This window comes from Corvus brachyrhynchos, unplaced genomic scaffold, assembly GCF_000691975.1.
Source record: "Corvus brachyrhynchos isolate BGI_N302 unplaced genomic scaffold, ASM69197v1 scaffold542, whole genome shotgun sequence".
In the NCBI taxonomy this organism is placed as follows: Eukaryota; Metazoa; Chordata; class Aves; order Passeriformes; family Corvidae; genus Corvus; species Corvus brachyrhynchos.
Window position 1 is genome coordinate 1,032,402 of NW_008236766.1, and position 19,275 is coordinate 1,051,676.

The window sequence follows — 19,275 nt, forward strand, 5'->3', positions numbered from 1 at the left end:
GAAGAGCTGGCTGACAACAGGACCATGTTGCTGCTTTCTTCCTGCTCTGCAGTGTGAGCGCTCAGCTCCAGGACTCCTCTGATCCCCAAGTGCTCTTCTCCTGAGACCCCCTGAGCCCCCACATCAATGGTTTGTCCTTCATTCCTGAGAACACATTTTTCGTTAACCCAGATACCACCAAACCAAAAAGGGCAGAGAGGAATAAAATAAGAATTCGAGAGTTCATTTGCTATAATGGTGCAGGATGTCTCCAGTTTTCCAGCCTGTATAAAACTATCAGACATGACAGTGTTTCTTCCCATACAAAATTATTGCTGTTTCTCTGTTTACCACTTCTAGGACACTTAAAAGGGAAAAAAAAATCTTCAAATCTTGTCTTTTGAATCAAATCAAAGAAATTTCATGGGTTTGCAGCTTTTTGAACAAAAAGAACTACCCCATAAGGCCTGCAATTCCTGATGGCTCTGGGATACCTCCCTATTTGTAGGATTGCTTCATTTGTAAGGCACTATTTTCACATGATCTGGATTCAGAATTTAACTTGTTTTCACTGATGTTTTTGAGCTTGTGTGTCTGCCTCTGGATAACCATTTTGTTTTCCAATTTAAAGCAAAGTTATATAGAAGCAAAGTAATTCAGGTAGGAAGGTACCTCAGGAGATCAACTGTTCCAATTCCCCCTTGCATGACATCAGATCAGTTCATTTCCAAAACCAAATGAAATTATATGTTATTTTGTTATATTAAACATCTTTGCTGCACTTTTTTGTGAAAGGGTGGCATCCTTTGGCAAGGACTTGAAGGCTGGCAGGAGGGAGTGCCCTGTGTGCCAAGGACTCCTACCAGCGATGTGTAAACTCACTCTGATTTGGCTATGTTAGAAGCCATCTTAAAATAATATTTTTTGTGCATACTAAAAAGAGACTTATTTAGCTGCTAATTTCTTCAGAATAAATTGTTAGCACTAAGCAGAACCTCCCTTTGTAGCCCTGGGCTGTACTGAGAAATGAAGTCTCCTCTGGGAGAAAGAGATCATCTTCTTCCTGCAGGGAACCTGAGGGAAGGGAAGAGAAGAAAAGAAAAGAAAAGGAAGGCAGGGAAGAGGCTGAATTAAATGCAAGGAGGTAAAATTAAGATCTGTGAGGCAGAACTGGGAGGAGAGGGAGACAAAAGGAGCCTGATGAGCAGGTGAAAAGGAAACGGAGGGCAAAGGGCCAGGATGTAAAAATTAAGGGACAAGACAGTGACTGGCTGGGCTGAACAATGCAAGGACCAGGGAAAACCACTTAATATGAACACGGTTAAAGCTCTGTCACACACACACAGCCAAATTAGATGAAGCTTGTTCCTCGCTGTTGCTATAGGTAGATGGAAGGACGTGAGGCTGTCTGATGCCAATTGCCCCTCCTCTGTCAGTACCAGAGATGCTGAGGGGCTGCAGCTGCAGGAGGGAAGGTCACACACCAGCACAGCTGAAGGTGACAGAAGCTCAAAGCCCACTTGTGGCACGATGGAAATCAAATATAACCAGTGCTCTACACTTCAGCCACTGCTGCTAAGCAGACAGATGCAAAACCAGTTTTATCAGGAATAATTCTCAAACTGCAAAGTTTCCTCCACAACAAATACATTTACCTGTATGGGAGAAGCAGAAGATTATGACCAAAACAAACACCAGAATTTGGCCTTAACATACTACTGTTTGACCCAAATTAATTCTAATCCAGTAAACTATCTGGGCACTAATAAAATAATTCTTTCCAATGATTACAGAGCAGTAGAAGTTACAATCAGTTCATGCCTCGCCTCACCAATTAAAGCATGAGGGGACATGGTTTAGGCTTTGATTCAACACAGTATTTCAGCACAAGTTTCAGGCTCAATTTACTTTCATTGTGCTGAAATACTTTGCCGAAATGAAGCCTCAAAGACCTTTATTTTCCCACTTCTGTTTTAATCAAACCAGCCCTCAAGACATGATAGCACCTTCTGAACCACAAGCTCCCTGACTGCTGTGGGAGAGGCTGCTGCAAAGGCAGCCTCTCATCAGCAAGGCATGTTGAAGCTTTGGAAATTTGAATAATTTTTTACTTTTCTAGAAGCCCTTCAGGGGTTGGGCAAACTACAGAGATTCCTTCAAGCCTTTCTACGGTGGTTGGAACCAGAGACTGTAATTTTTGAAGCTAATAAATATTGTAGTTTCATTTTAGTATATTATTAATATTTAAATTCTTTTTAATTTTTAGAATATAATTTATTTTTAAAGTCAAATAATTAGATTTTAACATCCTGGAGTGAGAATTCCCTGTGGCAGAATCCCTCTGTAAAGGCTCCAACACTGTGTAGGGGTACACAGGGAGGAGGACTCCCCTGCTGCTGCCAAGCTCTTCTCCTCACCTGACCTTCAGGTGAATCTGTGAAAATCTGGGTGTCTGCAGGAATTTTAGGATGGAGTGGTTGCATATGTGAGTCAAAAGAGAGTTCTGAAGTTGCTGAATTTCCTGTTAATAAATCTGACTTCTCTAGAATAATCAATGAGATGTTTAAAAGAGTGGGTTCATATTACATGGAAAATTGCATGAGTTTAGGCTGTAAAAGCCAGAGTAATATTTTGCATTGTGATTTATTTTATACAGCAAACACTTAAGAGGTGAACTAAGAGCCACAACCTGAGGTCTTTAGTAGCTGGTCTGAAGCATGCAGTTAATATTGTATCTCTGATCAATACCTGATCTCCTTCTTTTCAGGAAACACAGACAAATCTGTATGTGCATATTTTAGGTTACTTTTGATGTCACAGGAGACCTGCCAATGGAAGGCTCTGCTCCTAGTGTTTGAATCAAATAAGGAGTTCTCCAGTGTAAATGTGATGATGGATGGGAACACGTGCAATTCACATGAGGATCGTGGTGAGCCAGGTCCATTTGGGCTGTCTCAAATTCAGCAGCCAGTTCCAAACATTTCACGACTTAATCATCATACACACTGCAACAAATATTGCTACAGTCAATCTCTGGCACCGGGTAAAGAGCTCCCTACAGCACAAACAACAGATCTGCCCTGTGTGTTATGGGCTGAAACATCTCTTACCCAGCCTTGACATATATTCACGTGTATTACCAGCAGTGAGGTAACAACTCGGTCCAGAAGCAGGTGAGAATCCCTCACTCTGCACAGGAGCTTGACAAAGCAAGAACATTACTCAACAAGTGAACACTTCCCTGGGTGAGTGATTGCTCTGCCAGTCCAGCAGCACTGCCATTGCACCCTGTGCCCTCAGCCTCCAGGTCCATCTACTCCTCCTGAGCCAGGCTCTTCCCCTCCTGGCGAGCAGCAGCCTGATGCAGAAGTGAAAACCAAACTTTGCTTTTGCCAGGGGTGAAGGGCAGAGTCCAACCACAGTGGCTCCCCTAATTTGAGTGCTGACACATTTGCTGCAAGTGACCTTTGTGATATCTCATGGAATGCAAACAAGTGATAACACTGGCAGGGACGGGGGGGCACTTAGACTGAGAAGGAAATGCATATTTTCCACATCACATCAGCCCAATTATCAGTTATTGTCCTTTGCAAAATCTTTTAACTGTGCTTACAACTCAAAGCCTGAAGCTGCTTAACCCTCACACCACTCAAATGGCAGTTTTGCCCCATGAAAATGAGCTCAGCCCAAACCCAAATCTTCTTTCACAAGAAGTAAGTCACACTTCAGGTTTTATCTGTTGCGTTCTACAGGGCAGCATGAGAACAGCCAAGCTTGTAAAACTGTCATAAAGGAATCCCAGTATGTCTTCACCTGTCTGGCAAAAGCAGTGCTGCAGTTCCTCATCAGCAGGGCACCAGTAACGCACTTACTTTTGGGACGTGCTCCAGTGACTACTGAAGGTGAGTTATGGACAACACAGGCAGCAATTCCTTTGTGCTACTGATGATTCCTGCTAGGAGATTTTTTTATGATGAACCAAAGGTTACAACCCTGTTTCTGGAATTGTTTTCCCTGACTTTGGTTCACAGAGCCATGGTTTACCTTGCTGCAGTGTCAATGAGCACAGTTCATGGAGCAGACTTGCCCAACATTTTGTGTCATCATCTGTGTTCCTTTTGTGGTCCCTCCTTCCCATACTTGACAGAAAACTGAGTGGGCAACATCTTCATTGGTAAACTCTTCTCTGGTCACATCCCCTTCAGCTTAAGTGTGTAACATCCTCTCATGGTTTGTGCTGCTTTACCCTCCCAGCATGGATCCATCACTGACACTGACTGAACACGCTCACACAGCTATACAGAGATGGACACCATGAACGATGATGTGCCCTCAGAGGTGCCTATTTTAAAGCCAATGGATTTTTCAGTCACATAAAGTAATTCAGATTTTCAAGTTTGATAATTAAACAACTCATTATGAGATATTATCAAACAAGAAGTGCAGGTTCATTCTGTCTATTCTTTTTGGTTTTCGTCCAAATTTTGCAAAAATTTCCAAAAGTTACCACAAGTTGCCACATTTTATTTCAGTAAGAGCTGCATTTTCAGAACCGAGCCCCCACCTTTCGGGAACACTGGGCGACAGACAGTGTGAGGTCCCACAGATAACCTGCAAAGCACAATCCTGGCTCATGCAAAGATCCAGGCTGCATGCCATGGAGCTGAGAGCTGCAGAGCAGAGAACACACTGTCAGGAGAGCTCTCTCTCTCAGAGAGTAGCTTTGAAGTACTTAATTTAAAAGAAAGCAGAGAACAGTTGATTAAAGGGGAATGTGGTGTTAACAAAGACAGTATTTTTTGCTCATGTAATACTTGTGTGTAAGCAAGGCACATGAAGGCCCCTGGAGAAAGACATGCAAAGTGCCCCACAGAATAAGGACTTGCCTTTTCAAGAAAATTGGATTTGGGGGAAGAAGTCATTGCTTTGACACATCAGCTACCTGCCCAAGCTTTGTCAGGTGGTTGCAAGAAAAAACAAACCTAGCATTTCCAAGTGTAAAGTTATCCTTTGTATCCACAGAGTTACCCAGTCCCTTTCCTGCAGGTCAGTTTGTTAGCACGAATCCATAATCCAGGTGCCCCAGAGGAGTGTTAACTCCTTGTTCCTTCCACACTGGGACCTTTGCTCCCACCAGTCCTTCCTCACACTGGGGGTTTCAGATTCCCAGGCCACCTCTCCACTGTTAACAGGAGGACAGTTGTAAAGCAGGATGAAGTATTTTTCTAGGTTGTAACCAAACGAGGAGAGGAACAATCCCTAATCCTTCTCATTTAAAAGCTGAAAAGAGGGAATCTAAATCCTCTTGCAAGGAGCAAGAAGTCAGGTTGGGTAGATGTTGCAATTTACCACCATGTGCCAATAAGCAATCCAGAAAGGAATTACCAAGCAACATGGTCGTCTTCTTATCCCATTTCCTTTCATGGGGAAGACACAGAATTTTTTTGCACAAATTGTAAGTGGAAAAATTATGTTTTCTCACTGTAGAGCATTGGCCAAAGCCTGGAGTGACATAAATACCACTGGAAAATAGGGGAGGAGGGAAGGAAGAAAAGGAAAATTACACAAGCTCTACCCTTCTTGGGACATGGCATACTAAAAATGCCACTGGAGTTTACTGCACATTAAAAATGTCACTATTAGGTTGTTTTCTCTGGGACTGTGGAATATTAAACAAGCCAGAGACTTCAAATGTTCATTTTGTTTCTTGGGCTGTCTCTTTTGCCTGACACACATTTTCTTACTGCCCATGCTCTGTTGGCATCAGCCATCACACAATCTAAGTGCTGGAGAAAGTAATCCAAGTGGTACATAATGTAAGTACCTTGAGAAGAGGGAGTAAACTGCAAAATTTCTCTCAAGAATCTTGGGAGACAGCTCTGCTAGCCCCCCTCAACAGGGGCTGCTCTGGCTCTCACTGGAGGAAACAGAAGCTCTCTGGTTACGTACATAAGAAATGGATGTTTTTGCTCTAGAATAAATTCTGTCTACTAGGCATGATTGCACACTGGATAATTATAGAAGGGCTCATTCCTTCCACTGCAGAAATTAGTGAAAGAAATTCTCGAGCTTATCTTCAGCATATCAGACCAGACAAGCACAATAATCCTGCCAGTATTAAGAAAGCACTTAGAGTTCTTTGGATAAAAATACACCAGAAGAAATGTCAGCTATCCATACTTCTTCCAGGTTTAGACAGAAGATCTGTGAGCTATTACACATTCCACAGGTTCAGTAGTTTGCATCTCCAAACATCTTCTTCAATTCACAGTTGATAATTTAAAAACTATCAAGACCCTGTAACCTGTGCTCAGAAATGGTACAGGCCAGTCAAAGACTGGCAGCAGTAAATTCTCCCTCACAAGTTGGCTTCTGGCATGTATTTGTTGTCAAATTTCTCTCACCCTTCTTTTTGTGGAGGTTTTTGTGACGGGGAGAGTAAAATAAATCTTTATTACTGGCCAAAGCTCACATCTGTTTACCAAGCACACTTCTGTCTGTACTAATACACATGTTTTTACCTTTTAAACTGCAGGTTGGCGGACTTTACAAATGTTACAAGATGACAGCTACTGGAAAGGAGCATTCCCAGGCAGCTGGTGAAGCTGTTCAGACCTGTCATTGCCATGATTCTTTTGTAAGAATTAAATCCTACTTTTGTTAATAAAAAGGGAACAATAAGGAAATAGGGAATGAGCTTGCACTTCAGTAATATGCCCCAGAGTTTAGCTACTCTTGCTTTTCCACTTGACCTTGCTACAGGACCGAGGAGCAATGATTTACTACTGAAACACTGCCACTTATCTCTTATTTAAATTTGAATATTTTAACTTGAGCTACAAGATCTTGCTATGATTTTGGCTGCTAGGTTAAAGGATGTTTTTAGGGAGGCACCGAGAAATGGGGGCCAGGCTACCTCACAACTCTTGCTGCCAGTTTCTAGCATGGCCCCAAAACAACAGATTCAAACATGAGGAGAAGCATCACCACTCCCTGAACATCCTGGGCATAGCACAGACAGCCCTAAGCTGTGTCTGTGCGTGAGAATAGGGAAGCACTGCTGTTTGTTCTGAAAGCCTTTGCCCTTGAATACAAGTACACTCTGCTCCCCTTTTGCTCCACAGTTAACAGAGACATGCCTGCGGGATGACTTCCCCACTATTTACATATTTATGCTCTGTCCTTTATTAGTCAGTGTTTCTGTCTCCAGCCCATAACCTTTGGTCAGGTCTGGGATTCGCCTGGACTTTCTACAGTTGCTGGAAGACAGATTCCTCCTGCAGTTCAAAATACTGTCAGGAGGGGTAGGGTTAGGGGTTTTTTTCCCTGAGGCCCATGCTCCTGCTTCACTGAGAAGTAGCTGAAATATCTCATATAAAACCAGAATTCACAACAATGAAAAGTTGTTTTGTCTTTTACAAGAGCAGGGGCTCTACAGAAGCCTTGCACAGTCCCAAAAGTTTTCGAAAGGCCACTGAGAGGAATACTGGAGGATTTGGATCCACAGCAAAAAACAAGCCTCATCCAAACATTTGCACTGACTGTGGCTGGCATTGGACTGGACCCATATATGAAATGTAAGCAAAATATCCTCAAAGTCCTTCACAATATAGTGGATACAGCAAGAGTGGTTTTTATTTATAAAAAATGGGGTTATAACAAAAGGACATTGCTATGTCCAGGGCCTTCCTTTCCCCCTCTCCAAACATTCCGGGGAAAAGGCAAAGAGACTGTTCTCACATGCACGGATACATCACCTCCTCAGCAAACACATCCACAAATTTGTTTCCCCAGCATAAAACTAGAACAAGCAGAGAAGTATTTTTCTTCCAGTGTTTGCTTTCTATTTATTTTCTGTTGCTACCTTTGTGCCTGCAGCAAGGTCAATGTTCCTGAGCCCCAGGACCCACTGGTTTTGCATCTGCGGCTTTTCAAACCTCAGCGGATGGCACTAGAGCAGCTCCTCCTGTGCAGCTGGCAGGCATGGGACTGCTCCAGAGTTGGGGTGACCAGGCAGAATGTTGGGAACATAAACAAGGGGTCCCAGTGGGACACAGATTAGAAGTGGGATGGGATATACCACCTCAGCTGTGCTTTCAGCAGATTTTTAAGGAATTGGAGCCTTGAGTTACCTCTTTGAGAGTTGTGGTATTATTATTATTATTATTATTATTATTATTATTCCAAGTTTCTTTATCGTTATTTTTGTTTCTTTGTTGTCTTCATGACTGTTCACGGAGACCAAAATTTTGAAAGGTCGCTGGCAGATTCACATTCATTTTTGAAGATGAGCAAATAGCTGCAGGGATTTATTCACCCAATTTCAAGCAGAAAAAATACATAATCAACTTATTGGAGGGAAAAATACCCAAACCTGACTGCACATATCTAACCAGGGCAACCTCACAGTGCTGTCATTCAGAACTTCACTGTTGTTTCCTCACTACTTGGGAGCATCACTCTCTGTGTTGACAAACAACAACTTCTTCCTGCAAAGACCAAGGACTTTAAATTTTGGCACATTCTGGGTACTATAAGAACCATAAATAACAACTTATTGAATGAATCTCACTCCACTAGGCATGACTTTCCCAAACTTGTATAATGTGTGAAATCATTTATTGCTGGGAGACCCACTAAACAGGCAGCCACAAAAGCCCAATGCATCTTACTGTTTGAAGCCTAAACCTCAACACCATTTATTTCTAAGCTAGTTTTTGGGTACATACAGAAATCAAACCCTTGTAAAATCATTTTAATTTCCTGCTCTCGTTCTTTGGGCACAGACTGGACCTGTAAGATATTTCACTTTTTTTTTCCACATTACTGGTAAACTCCAGTGTTTCATTTTAGACTTCATCCCTATTTAAACCACGAAAATCTCAGTAAGTATTGAATTTAAATCCACTGTCACTTTCTCCAGGCCTTTGTCAAAGGACTCATTATTAGCTTCTGGTTTACAGTACCTCCTAGATCCCCATGCTGAGAGGGACCACACTGAATAAAGCAGAGCTGCTGCACACACACAGCAAGAAGCAGCCTCCACCCCAGAGTGTTTGGGACCCCAGACAGACCAGACAAAAGATAAGAAAGAGGTGCTTATGTTTCCAGCATGTGACACTCAGCAGGTCAGAGGGTTCAGAAGTCTGAATCCAGAACCTTATCTACCACACCAGATTTTGTAATCCTCTTATCAAATGAAACAAAGTATATAGATACAATAAAGGGTATATGTGGATATAGAAAAGCATATGAATCCAAGCCATTTTGTAAGAAAGGTTCTGTCCCTTCTTACAGGAGCAACCACAAAACCACCCAAGCCTCTCAGATCCATCTGAATCCTCTCTTTTCTCATGTGTAATGGCCCCTATCCCAGGGCCCCCTCTCACACTGAAACAACAGCTCACTGGGTAATAGTTTCTGCAGGAGAGCACAATGTTTGGGTATGTGTTTACCAAGAGGGATCTTTATCATTTCTGGTTCCTGTTGGTCCTGGTGCCCTCTTTCTGTGTGCCAAAAGGGTGAGCAGCACACTGCCTGTAAGCAGAACTCTCTTATTCCCTGCTCCAAGGCCTGTGGGACTAGGCAGCTATCAAGAGAAAGGTAATTGCGCAGGCAAGCCTGAACTTCAAGCCAGGGCTGCAATGTGTGTAAAACCCTGGCTGCCTGATGAAGTCCTGGGTTACCACAAGCCCTCAGTATCAGCAACACAGCTGTTTTCCATGCCAAGCTACCTCGAGCCTGTCAAAGTAGGTTTAAATGTTGATTTTCTCTGCACAGTGCCCCGAGCATTATATGACATTGGCTAGGCCAGCTGTCCCAGGGAAATGCTCCAGGGAATGGCTGCTGTCTGTCTCCTCCCTCATGGCTGAGGATCTCTCCCACAGCAAGCCATCCCTGCAGGACAGTGCCTGTGGTTCACAGAACACTACAGAGGAACAACTGGGAGCTCCAGAGCAGAGCAGCAGTTGGCAGCAGCACAGCAGGGCCCTCACTTTCGCTGCACCATTTCTGTGAGTTCCCACTCAGATCACTGTGCCATTGGAAGGAATGCAGATCTGTGTCAATCTGAATTACAGTCAGACTTGTGGGTGCTGAAAGAATGGTAAAACAGAATGAGGTAAGTAAACATGCTGTAGGAAAAGTCAGAAGGAATGCACCAACAGTATTTTCTAAAGCTACTTGCCCCAATATTCGTGGTGTGATTCATGTATCTACTAAAGTACTGCAGAAACCCTGGACTAGTTACACAATTCTCATCATGGGTTTATGTGAAATTAAGTCATCCCAAATGGTCATTCAAACCAAGGGTTACTGACAAGAGAAGGGATGAAATAAAATGTTCCTGTTGTTCTAGACACAAAAATGACTGCTAAGGAAGTAACTTTATAACCTGAGAAGGGTCTACAGCTTTAAGAAATTCTCCCCTAAAGGTTGTAAAGCTTTTACTATGCAAAGTATTTTTGCTATTATATACACTGGCGGCCACTAAGTGCAGCTATTATTTCTGGCAGTCATTCAGAGGAGGTCGGGACTGATAAAGTGTTTAACAGAGTTTGTTTGGGTAGATCCATCTGTGTTTTTAACCTCCCATACAGTCTCTGGTGTCCTTTTAAAAGATGCTGGATGTTCCTGAGTCTAATAAATTACAGGCTTTATTTTTATTTGCCAATTTTTATTCTTTATCATGCCACAGCAAAGGACGTCTTCTTTACATTGCCCACACTCTTCTGTATGGATTACACAAGCATCTAAAAAATAGATGTTTCTTTGCTATGGGGCAGGGGTGCAGCTTACACAGAGCTCCCATTTCCTTGGGAAAGGCCATGTGAAGTTGTGGCCTGTCGCTCTCAGTCCTTACACCCTGGGGTGAGTTCATGCTTCAGAGGAACCAAAAGGGGAGATTGCAATCAAAAGGCAGGGAAGCAAAAGGTGTGTTGGGGAGATTGCAATCAAAAGGCAGGGAAGCAAAAGGTGTGTTGAAGTGTTGTAGCAAGGAGCCCAAGATGGAGCTTCCAAAAGGAAATGTTTTCAGGTCACGTGAGCACCAGGAAAAATATCCCAAATAGTTGGGAAGGACTGTGATAGCAGTTTAACACTCCCACTGGATGGGTTTGGTAGGGCAGGAACTGAAAGACAGCACCAACATAAACTCTCTGTACTGCATGGAGCAAAACCAGGGGAGCTCTCAGCACTGCATGAGCACAAGATGAAGCACCTCAGTGACAACTTCTGCTACTCTTTACGAGTACTCCGTGTCCAAAACCTGAAAAGATACCTTGCTGGGACTACATTGCTTCAAAATGCTGTGCAAACATCTGCTGACACTGAAGCAGGTGAGAACTGGTATTGCTATTTTACAGATGGGAAAGTAAGACAGAACATCCATGGATGTAAAAAGACATTTAAATCCTCCAGTGAGAGGATCCTTACATCTGAAAACCATTCTGTATGTTTCATAAAGCCCTTTGTACCCAGAGATAGCACTGTCTTGTGTGTGTGCCTGAGGCGCCTCCAGCACTTACCTGAGCTTGTCTGCTACGAAGATGACGCGGCGCTCCAGCAGGAGGGAGGCAAAGATGCGGATGATCTGCCGCACGCTGAGGCACTTGAACAGGCACTCAAAGTCCACGTGTTCCAGGCGGGAGTCCATGGGCCTCCGCAGCTCAATGACCTGGACACACCCAACACACAGCAGTCAGCAGCGCTGGGCAAGGCCGGCAGTGCCAGCGGCCTGGGAGCCAGCCCGGCCCTCCAGCACTGTCCCGTGCTTGCCTGGCGAGGGGACACAGACTGAACCCCAGCCCCCCGTGCAAACTGAGGCTGCAGGCACAGCGCTCCAGAAAAACGGTGTATTGCACAATTCCTGTCATGCCATTCTTCCCAGAATACAGCTGTGTGCACTGTCTGCTGTCATCTCCAAGGGAAGCATAATTCTCCCTTCCAAACATTCTGTCAGAGATGCAAAGCTTGCCTGAGTCAAGAGTATGAAGCAAGTAACAATCAAACACTGGAGCTGGAAGCTTACAGGGATAAAATAGCCATAAAGACAAGGTAAATTGGGTTCTAAGCTTGGCTAACAATTCATATTAACATCTAGAGAGGAGCCTGGGACTCAACTAAAAGGCCAGGAAGACTTTAAACCAAATGTACTTCATTTCCACTCCTCTGTGATGTGTAATTCACTAGATAGTGTTCAAAACCTTTCTCTTTTCATATAAAGATACGCACGTATATATATTTTTATATACTTAACTGGGGAGTCAGGACAAGGTCTTAGATGGTGAGTTGTGACATCCCTTTACAGTCTAATTTTCATACTTCATCCATGACCTCAGGCCCTCTCCTTCCTTTTCTCAAATGCCTTTTTCCTTGATTCCTTTATTATATCTTCCTTTTACTCTGCAATTCACATGTTCAGATGTGGAACTTGAAGGCAGAGGACAGAAAAAAGAAGAGGGAAAAATAACGTGAAGAAGAAAGTAACAGAAGGAAGAAAATACGAAACACAAGACAGCAAATGATGGACTATTGAGGAATTTGAGGAAACAGAAGGGAAAGGGAAAAAGCTGGCCAACTTGAAGCTGTGTTGAAATCTCTGAATATATATTAACAGGAACATGTATACATCTTCTTCTTTCCATATGTCCAAAAATCACCGTCACTTTATTGCTTTAGACTACTCTTATGCTTTCATGCACATGACACCACATTTCACAAGTGTACTGGATCCAGTTTAACTGGAGTAGCCCTTACAAAATCCCTCACAAATACTGTTTTTAAGGATATGCTCAAGATCACAGGATACTGTAAACAAAGTAAGTTCATATCAGTTTAGTTGTGATATTGTTTGTGATCAGTAACATGCAACTGTAAAAAGAAAGCCACTCTTAGAACAGTATCTGTGCATAGATTTGATTTTTTTAGGCCTGAAACACAGGAACATTATGATGTATAGACACCCATCACTCAGCTGTTGCCCCAAAGAGCAGTAAGAAACAAATTGTGGAGGGACTGTACCAGGAATGGCTCCTTGGAAATGCTGCCTAACTCTTCCTCACAATCAGCAAAGGTGCCCACTTCCATTCCTTTGCACTGAGCTTGCAAGCTCAAATCAAGTGTATGTGCCAAACCATGAGGAGCTGATTCTACTGCAAACCTTCCAACATGAAAATCTTGCTGCAGGGTAGGATGCAATGCAAGTTACGGCAGCTTTTACAAATACCAGGAATGTTTTCTGCTGCCTCAGTCTGCTCATCACAAAGAAATATACTGTCTGCTTCCCAATTAATCATCATCTTTGTTTAGGCAAGAGGAGCCACAATGGAAGGACAAGATTCTGTTCCTAATTAAGCCAGTGCATTCCATTTAAATAACGAGTTTGTACTAGCACAACAGAGAGCAAAGCTCAGCCAGAAGAGAGTTGTTTGTTTGTTTTTTGGAATTATCTCAATGTTTTTCTCTGGGAGAGTTCAGAAGCTTGAGCAGAGGATAGAGAAGTTGCAGATCCATGGCTCCCAGATACATTCACACAGAAAAAGCATTGTCAGATCTTTCCCCTGTTATGCCAATCACCCTTTCAGACGCTGTTTCTCCAGAAGAAAATGCAGGTGACTTTAAAATGCCTTGCAGGTCACTTATACAAAGAACATTTTACATTTCATACCAGCTTACTCCATACATTACAGGCCCACTCCATTGAAGTCAGTGGCATTACATTTAGAGAAAATATGATTCAATGCAAAAATAACAAAAGCACTGTAAAACTAACCCTAAGGAATGTAAAACAACCCTAAAGGGGAGCGGTTTTTTCCTGCTTTCACTAACTGGGACAAATTCTATTCCTATCTTCAGGGATGTATCCCTTCTATATCCTTTGCCCATCTGAGTGGAGCAGAATTTGACATGGTTGGCCAGCCCCAAGTTGCAAAAGCCTTTTAATCAATACTGCCATTTTCCAGTAAGGCATATGTTGTCTAAAGCTAGGCTTCTAGCTACTTGAGTCAGGAGTAAAAAGAAATGACATCTATTATATGTGAGCACACACATGAAAGTTTTACATGACATGCTTTTCTTTGAGGGCCAGTTTAAAGGTATTTATGGCCAAAGAGAGCCATTTAAATGCTGCTGGTCACTCCTACCAATGCCAGGACCAGCAGTAATGAAGTTTGAAATAACAAGCAGCTGCTGAAGCATTCAGGTACAGACAGCATGGGAAATTCACACTTGCCTCTTATCACTGTGATAAAGCCCAGCAATGCTGCAGTCTCTGAACTGCAGTAGGCCGGACACACAGAGACATTTGTGTTGGCTGTTTTTCTTACACACAACTTAGTAAACATGAAATAATAAATACATAACCATAAATTGGCTTATAATCATCAATGGGAACTAGCATTAGCATATCCACAGTGGTGCAGCTCCTGCTCTGCTCATTTTGAAGGTGTGCCACCCCACCTCCCTGTAGGATCTGTTTGCTTCCTCCTGTTTTTCTTTTGCTGTTTTGATAATGGAGTGGTAAAGGGCTTTAACTTTTAATGTTTGCAGTTGCTTTTTACCTCATTTCCAGCTCCAGGCAGGAAGGTCTTGACTTTGATTGTCTTTCCAGGTGCAGGAAAAGGAGATTCCATCAGACTTCTCATAAATGGATAAACCAGGGCAGCAGATATTCCCCTTCTCCTTTCAACCTCATCCAGGATCTGGTCCATTAGTAAGACATAAGTGAGAGAGAGGCAGAACATATCAGCATCACACAGACTTTTGAAGCATCCTTTGATGCACATGTGCTTAGACATATGGCAGATCTCAGTTAATTTCTCCTCTGCTGTGTATTTCTTCATTACTATCAATCCATGTTTTCCGGTTACAAAATGAAGCCTGTTTGTGAATGTAATTAGCACAGAGGCAAGGAAGAATTAACAAATCTGGAAAAGAGGAAGAAGACTCAACATGACTAAAGGGATCCATATATTGGGATTATTCCTGAACAGCAGGGTGAGCTGAAGGAGAGAAAGATGAAGACAAATGCCATGATCACAGCCCAGGTCAGCATCACGTCTCAGTGGTACATCTTGAAATCTGTGTCAAAGAAAAATATTCTTCTGCATGGGCATTCCTTCCATTTCAAATGAGAGGGCAGGAAAAAGCCAGAGTAGCAAAGAAAGCATTGCTGCCACTATGATAGCAGGACTGAGCTCCTGAAAGGCTCCCAGCAGTGGCTGTCAGGTCAGTGTCTGTGCTGAGCTGGAGACCACGGTCTCAGAGCAGCCCCTGAAGCATGCCCAGCTGTTCACACTGGTGCCTGCATTAAGGTCATTTTCTCTTGGACATGATGCAGAGCAGGCAATCTAGTCTTGAAATAAGCAGATGGAACTTCTTACAAAGACAAGACTACTATTTTCTTCTCTCTTTGGTCACATGGGGCAACATAAATTAGATCACAGCTAAGTTTTCCCACATTAGATAGAGCATATAGATGATAAACCTAAAGAACACAGAAAGCAAGGTTCAAAGCAGTCAGTGATTTGACCTGCAATGGTGATATTTTAACCACCACTCCAGAGCAAAAGGCCATACAAGAGTTAGTGGGCCTGAGCCAGGCATTTTCTCTTGTTTCTCTTGGAAGTGATTTTCACTGAAGCAGAGCATTAAAAGACACTTAAGCACAAGCTGGTGACCCGTGACAATAGCTGGTGACACCAAATGCCAGCAGAGGCATTCACTGGTACATAGTTTCCCCTTCCTCCCTGTGACATAGTGAAGGCCTAACTAAAGCAAAGCTGCCCCTGTGTACATAACTTGCATTCCAGTCCATGGAAGTGGCAGAAAACCATAAATGAGGACACGAATTTCACTCTTGATGTAATTTGCAGCACAACCATCCTCAGCAAACAAACCCAGCTGCCCAAGTGGGAAGCAGCAATGAAGCAGGACTGTGCCCCAGGTCCCTTGGTGCTCCTGCACACTGCCAGCACACAGTTGTGCTCCGGCAGTCACTATGTGATGCTTTTTGTTGCTGGAGTTGGGGTCATGTGTGTGTCATATGCCTGCCCCAAGGACCTTCACAATGCAAATAAAAGGAGCATTTAAACCAAATAAAAGCTGAACAGAGATCGCAAGAGATAAAATGGTCAGAAACATCTGTTGAACCCATGACCAAATGAGCCGGCTGGAAGTTAAGATTATCTGTGGTTCTCAAGTCTGTCTTAGCAATAGGTATTACAACAGTGAGTGAGCATAAAAGGCTTTGTGGAAAACGAAATTAATGCAAGTTATCAGAAAAAAAAATGATAAACATTTTAAACCAGAGGAATCTTTTTGCTTTTGTGATAAATAATATCCAAGATTTAATATCCCATGGCTTTTTATCACTCACTGTGTACTGTAAAGACAGCTATTCGTTGTTTTGACTAATTCAGCAAAATGCACCCTCATTATTTTTTCCTCTCTTTCACTGGATTTATCAAGTAAGGATAGCCCAGGTTCCTACTCTTTAGCTGGAAAAAGAGGGTGTCTCACTTTTCAAGAACTTCTGTCTCCATCCACACCTCATCTGTCTTCAAAACCAACAAGGATGCTAAGGCTCAAGTGCTTCCTCCTCCATTTATCAAGTGTTCCCTTTCCAAATGCAGTGCCTGGAGCGTGTGCTGTGGAGCTGTGCTAGATCCAGCCCAGGGCTGGAGTCAGCCCCATGTGCTGCCCTCAGGAGGTGACAGCCCTGTGCAGGACACCGCCGCTGTGCCCACACCCCAGTGTGGATGGGCTCCTCCTGCGGCCCAGCCCCTCCACCACCCAGGAGCGGAAAAGCAGCACAGATGTGTTACAGCCCCAGTCAGGACCCAGTACAGAACTGAGCAGGAGCTTTCCTTCCTACACACAGCAAGATCCCCAGGCGTGTGTGGCCAGGGCCTGCCTGCCACAGTGCGTGGGAACAGCCCCTGCTGGAGCCAGGGAAGATCCATTCACATCAGCCTTGGGTTCACTCTGGATGGATAATCACACACTTTTTCCCAGGTTACAGACTGAACTGGGAAAGCAGATTATTTGCAATTTTGGTGCAATGACCTTCCTTGTCTGACCTTATACCTCAGCTGCACTGATACTTGGTTGTAAGGAAGATACCTAATTTTGGTTTTTCCCTTCTCCTAAGTCTTCCTTTGAAAAATAGAGCGCTATCAAAATTAGATAAAAACATAATAGCAAACAAAGAGCCTCAGGAGATCTGTCCACACCATGAGTGTGGTGAGCTGGGTGATCCTCCCAGAACAATGCATTCCATTTAATTCACAGATATCTGTGTTTAGATACATATTATGTCTAAGAGACATTGTTATAAACCCTTGATTTCAGAGCTTTATGAAAGACCTCAGAAGCAGAATTGCAATTGACTATTACAATCCCAGCTGTTGTTCTTCACACAAGGCTTGTGTTAAACAAAGTTTTATCTAGAAAAGCTTGAAACCTGCTTTAAAGATAACATTCTGTATGAATATTAGATCATATGAACAATAGAAATGCTATGATTTTTATTAACATAAATGATTCACATGTTCTTTTCAACTTTATTCCTATGAAAATTAACAACAAAATCTGTGAAAATTCTGTGAGATTTCCCGTATCTGAAGTGAAAACCTCTACTAAATTAAAACGTAATCAATTAAAATTGGGCCGATTAAAAGATCATCTGTGCTTTATCCTAGACTCCTAGGGTGAAAAAAAAAAGTGTCAAGTATAAGAATGTGTAAGAAAAAAGTGTTAAGTGTATAGAATTCACATATCAAATAATCTTTTTTCTCAACCTCATCATTCCACGGGGTATTGGAGTAAAAGTGGTACTGGCCCATCATCCAGACTATGGATGCCAAGAATTACAGCTCAGCACAGAATGGCTGTAGAAAACAATGGAAAAAACTTCAGTCAGCCAGATCATACAGACACCCAGATGTTTTCTGCATCAATTTCTGCCTCAGTCACAGAAGTAATAAGACATTCTTTGATGAACCAAATAATAGGGATGGAATATCCAAAACAGCAACTGTAAAATAGTAATCTCCCATCAAAGCAAGAAATTCTTCCAGTCTGGTTCATCGCTGTGGATGTATCTCAATAAACAACCAAATTAAAAAACAATATTAAAAAATATCTCCTTACCTTGGAAAACAAGTCAAAGCACCCCAGGCGGCTGATGACACAATAAACTTCAGGTAGGCGCGGGCCTTTTCCATTCGGCTGATAACAGCAAAGAGGAGATGGGAATTACATATTAATGTGGAGCCATGAGGAAATACACTTCTTTCTCTGACCACACAGTTGGCCATCGTGAAATCTCTCACTATCTGCTTCTCCAACAAATAGCTGCTCTTGGAAAAGCATCGTATTTCTTCCATAAGACAGGAAACCGAAAAGTGCAAATAGAGCTTATCCTCTTTGGAAATCACAGCGTATTGGGGCTGTATCCCAACATTGCTCCAGCTTGCAGCCATAAAAGCACATTGAACCAGGGCTGTAACTCATGCCTCTGCTATCTCTGTCCCCTGCTCCTGATGCAGCACGAGGAGTGGGGCCACCCTGGGGCCATGTGCTGGAAGAGGAGAACTGCAATGCTAAGGCAGGCAATGATGACTTTAGTTCCTCACTCCTTGGAGTTCAAAGAGAGCTCAACCTACAGAAAGCGAGCTCACAACCTAAACAAAGGCAGGCTGCATGAGTAAATCATTAACTTCCTCAGACCAACTCATGATAAACATGAAACTCAAACGTTACTTAAACAGTGGCAAGTATGAATCAATAATACACATCCTTCTTACCCCCTCCCCAAAAGGAACTGTGAAGACCATCCTCTATAACCATCCTATATATGTCCTGGAGAAGCAAATGGTACTTCCTGAGCATACTGGACTCTGCTACCCTGCCTATTCCACTTATCTCTTCATTAGACTCTGCTGACACAGTGATCAACTTCCCCGTGGAGTGTTTGAAATTCACATGCCACAGAGATGACAATCAAGAGAAACTGAGGAGTAGATGTGCTTTTTAAACCTGAATATTGCACTCTAGACTTGGACAGTCAGCAGGTGCCTGCCTGTTATAATAAAGACCACAAAAAAAATACCAAAGCTAAGTGAATACAGATGAGTCTATTTCTGGATCCAAACCTGCTCACTACACGTCACATCTCTGAAAAAGCAGAGCCCTTTTTTGTCCATATTAGGTATAAAATCCTTTCTAAAGGCACTGAGTGATTATATCAAGCATGTGGGATTTTGGTTAAAATCATTGTGTCAAATCTGCAGGAAT

The 19,275-nt window shown here is 42.8% G+C and overlaps 1 protein-coding gene across 1 annotated transcript in view; it reads right to left on the bottom strand.

Moving 5' to 3' along the window:
• Positions 1–19,275, bottom strand: part of ST5 (suppression of tumorigenicity 5) — a 159,783-nt gene that overhangs the window by 11,220 nt on the left and 129,288 nt on the right. The window contains 3 exon segments of the mRNA XM_008644869.2: positions 11,505–11,653; positions 14,538–14,678; positions 18,130–18,207. Of these exon segments, the coding sequence (XP_008643091.1) occupies positions 11,505–11,653; positions 14,538–14,678; positions 18,130–18,207 (368 nt within the window).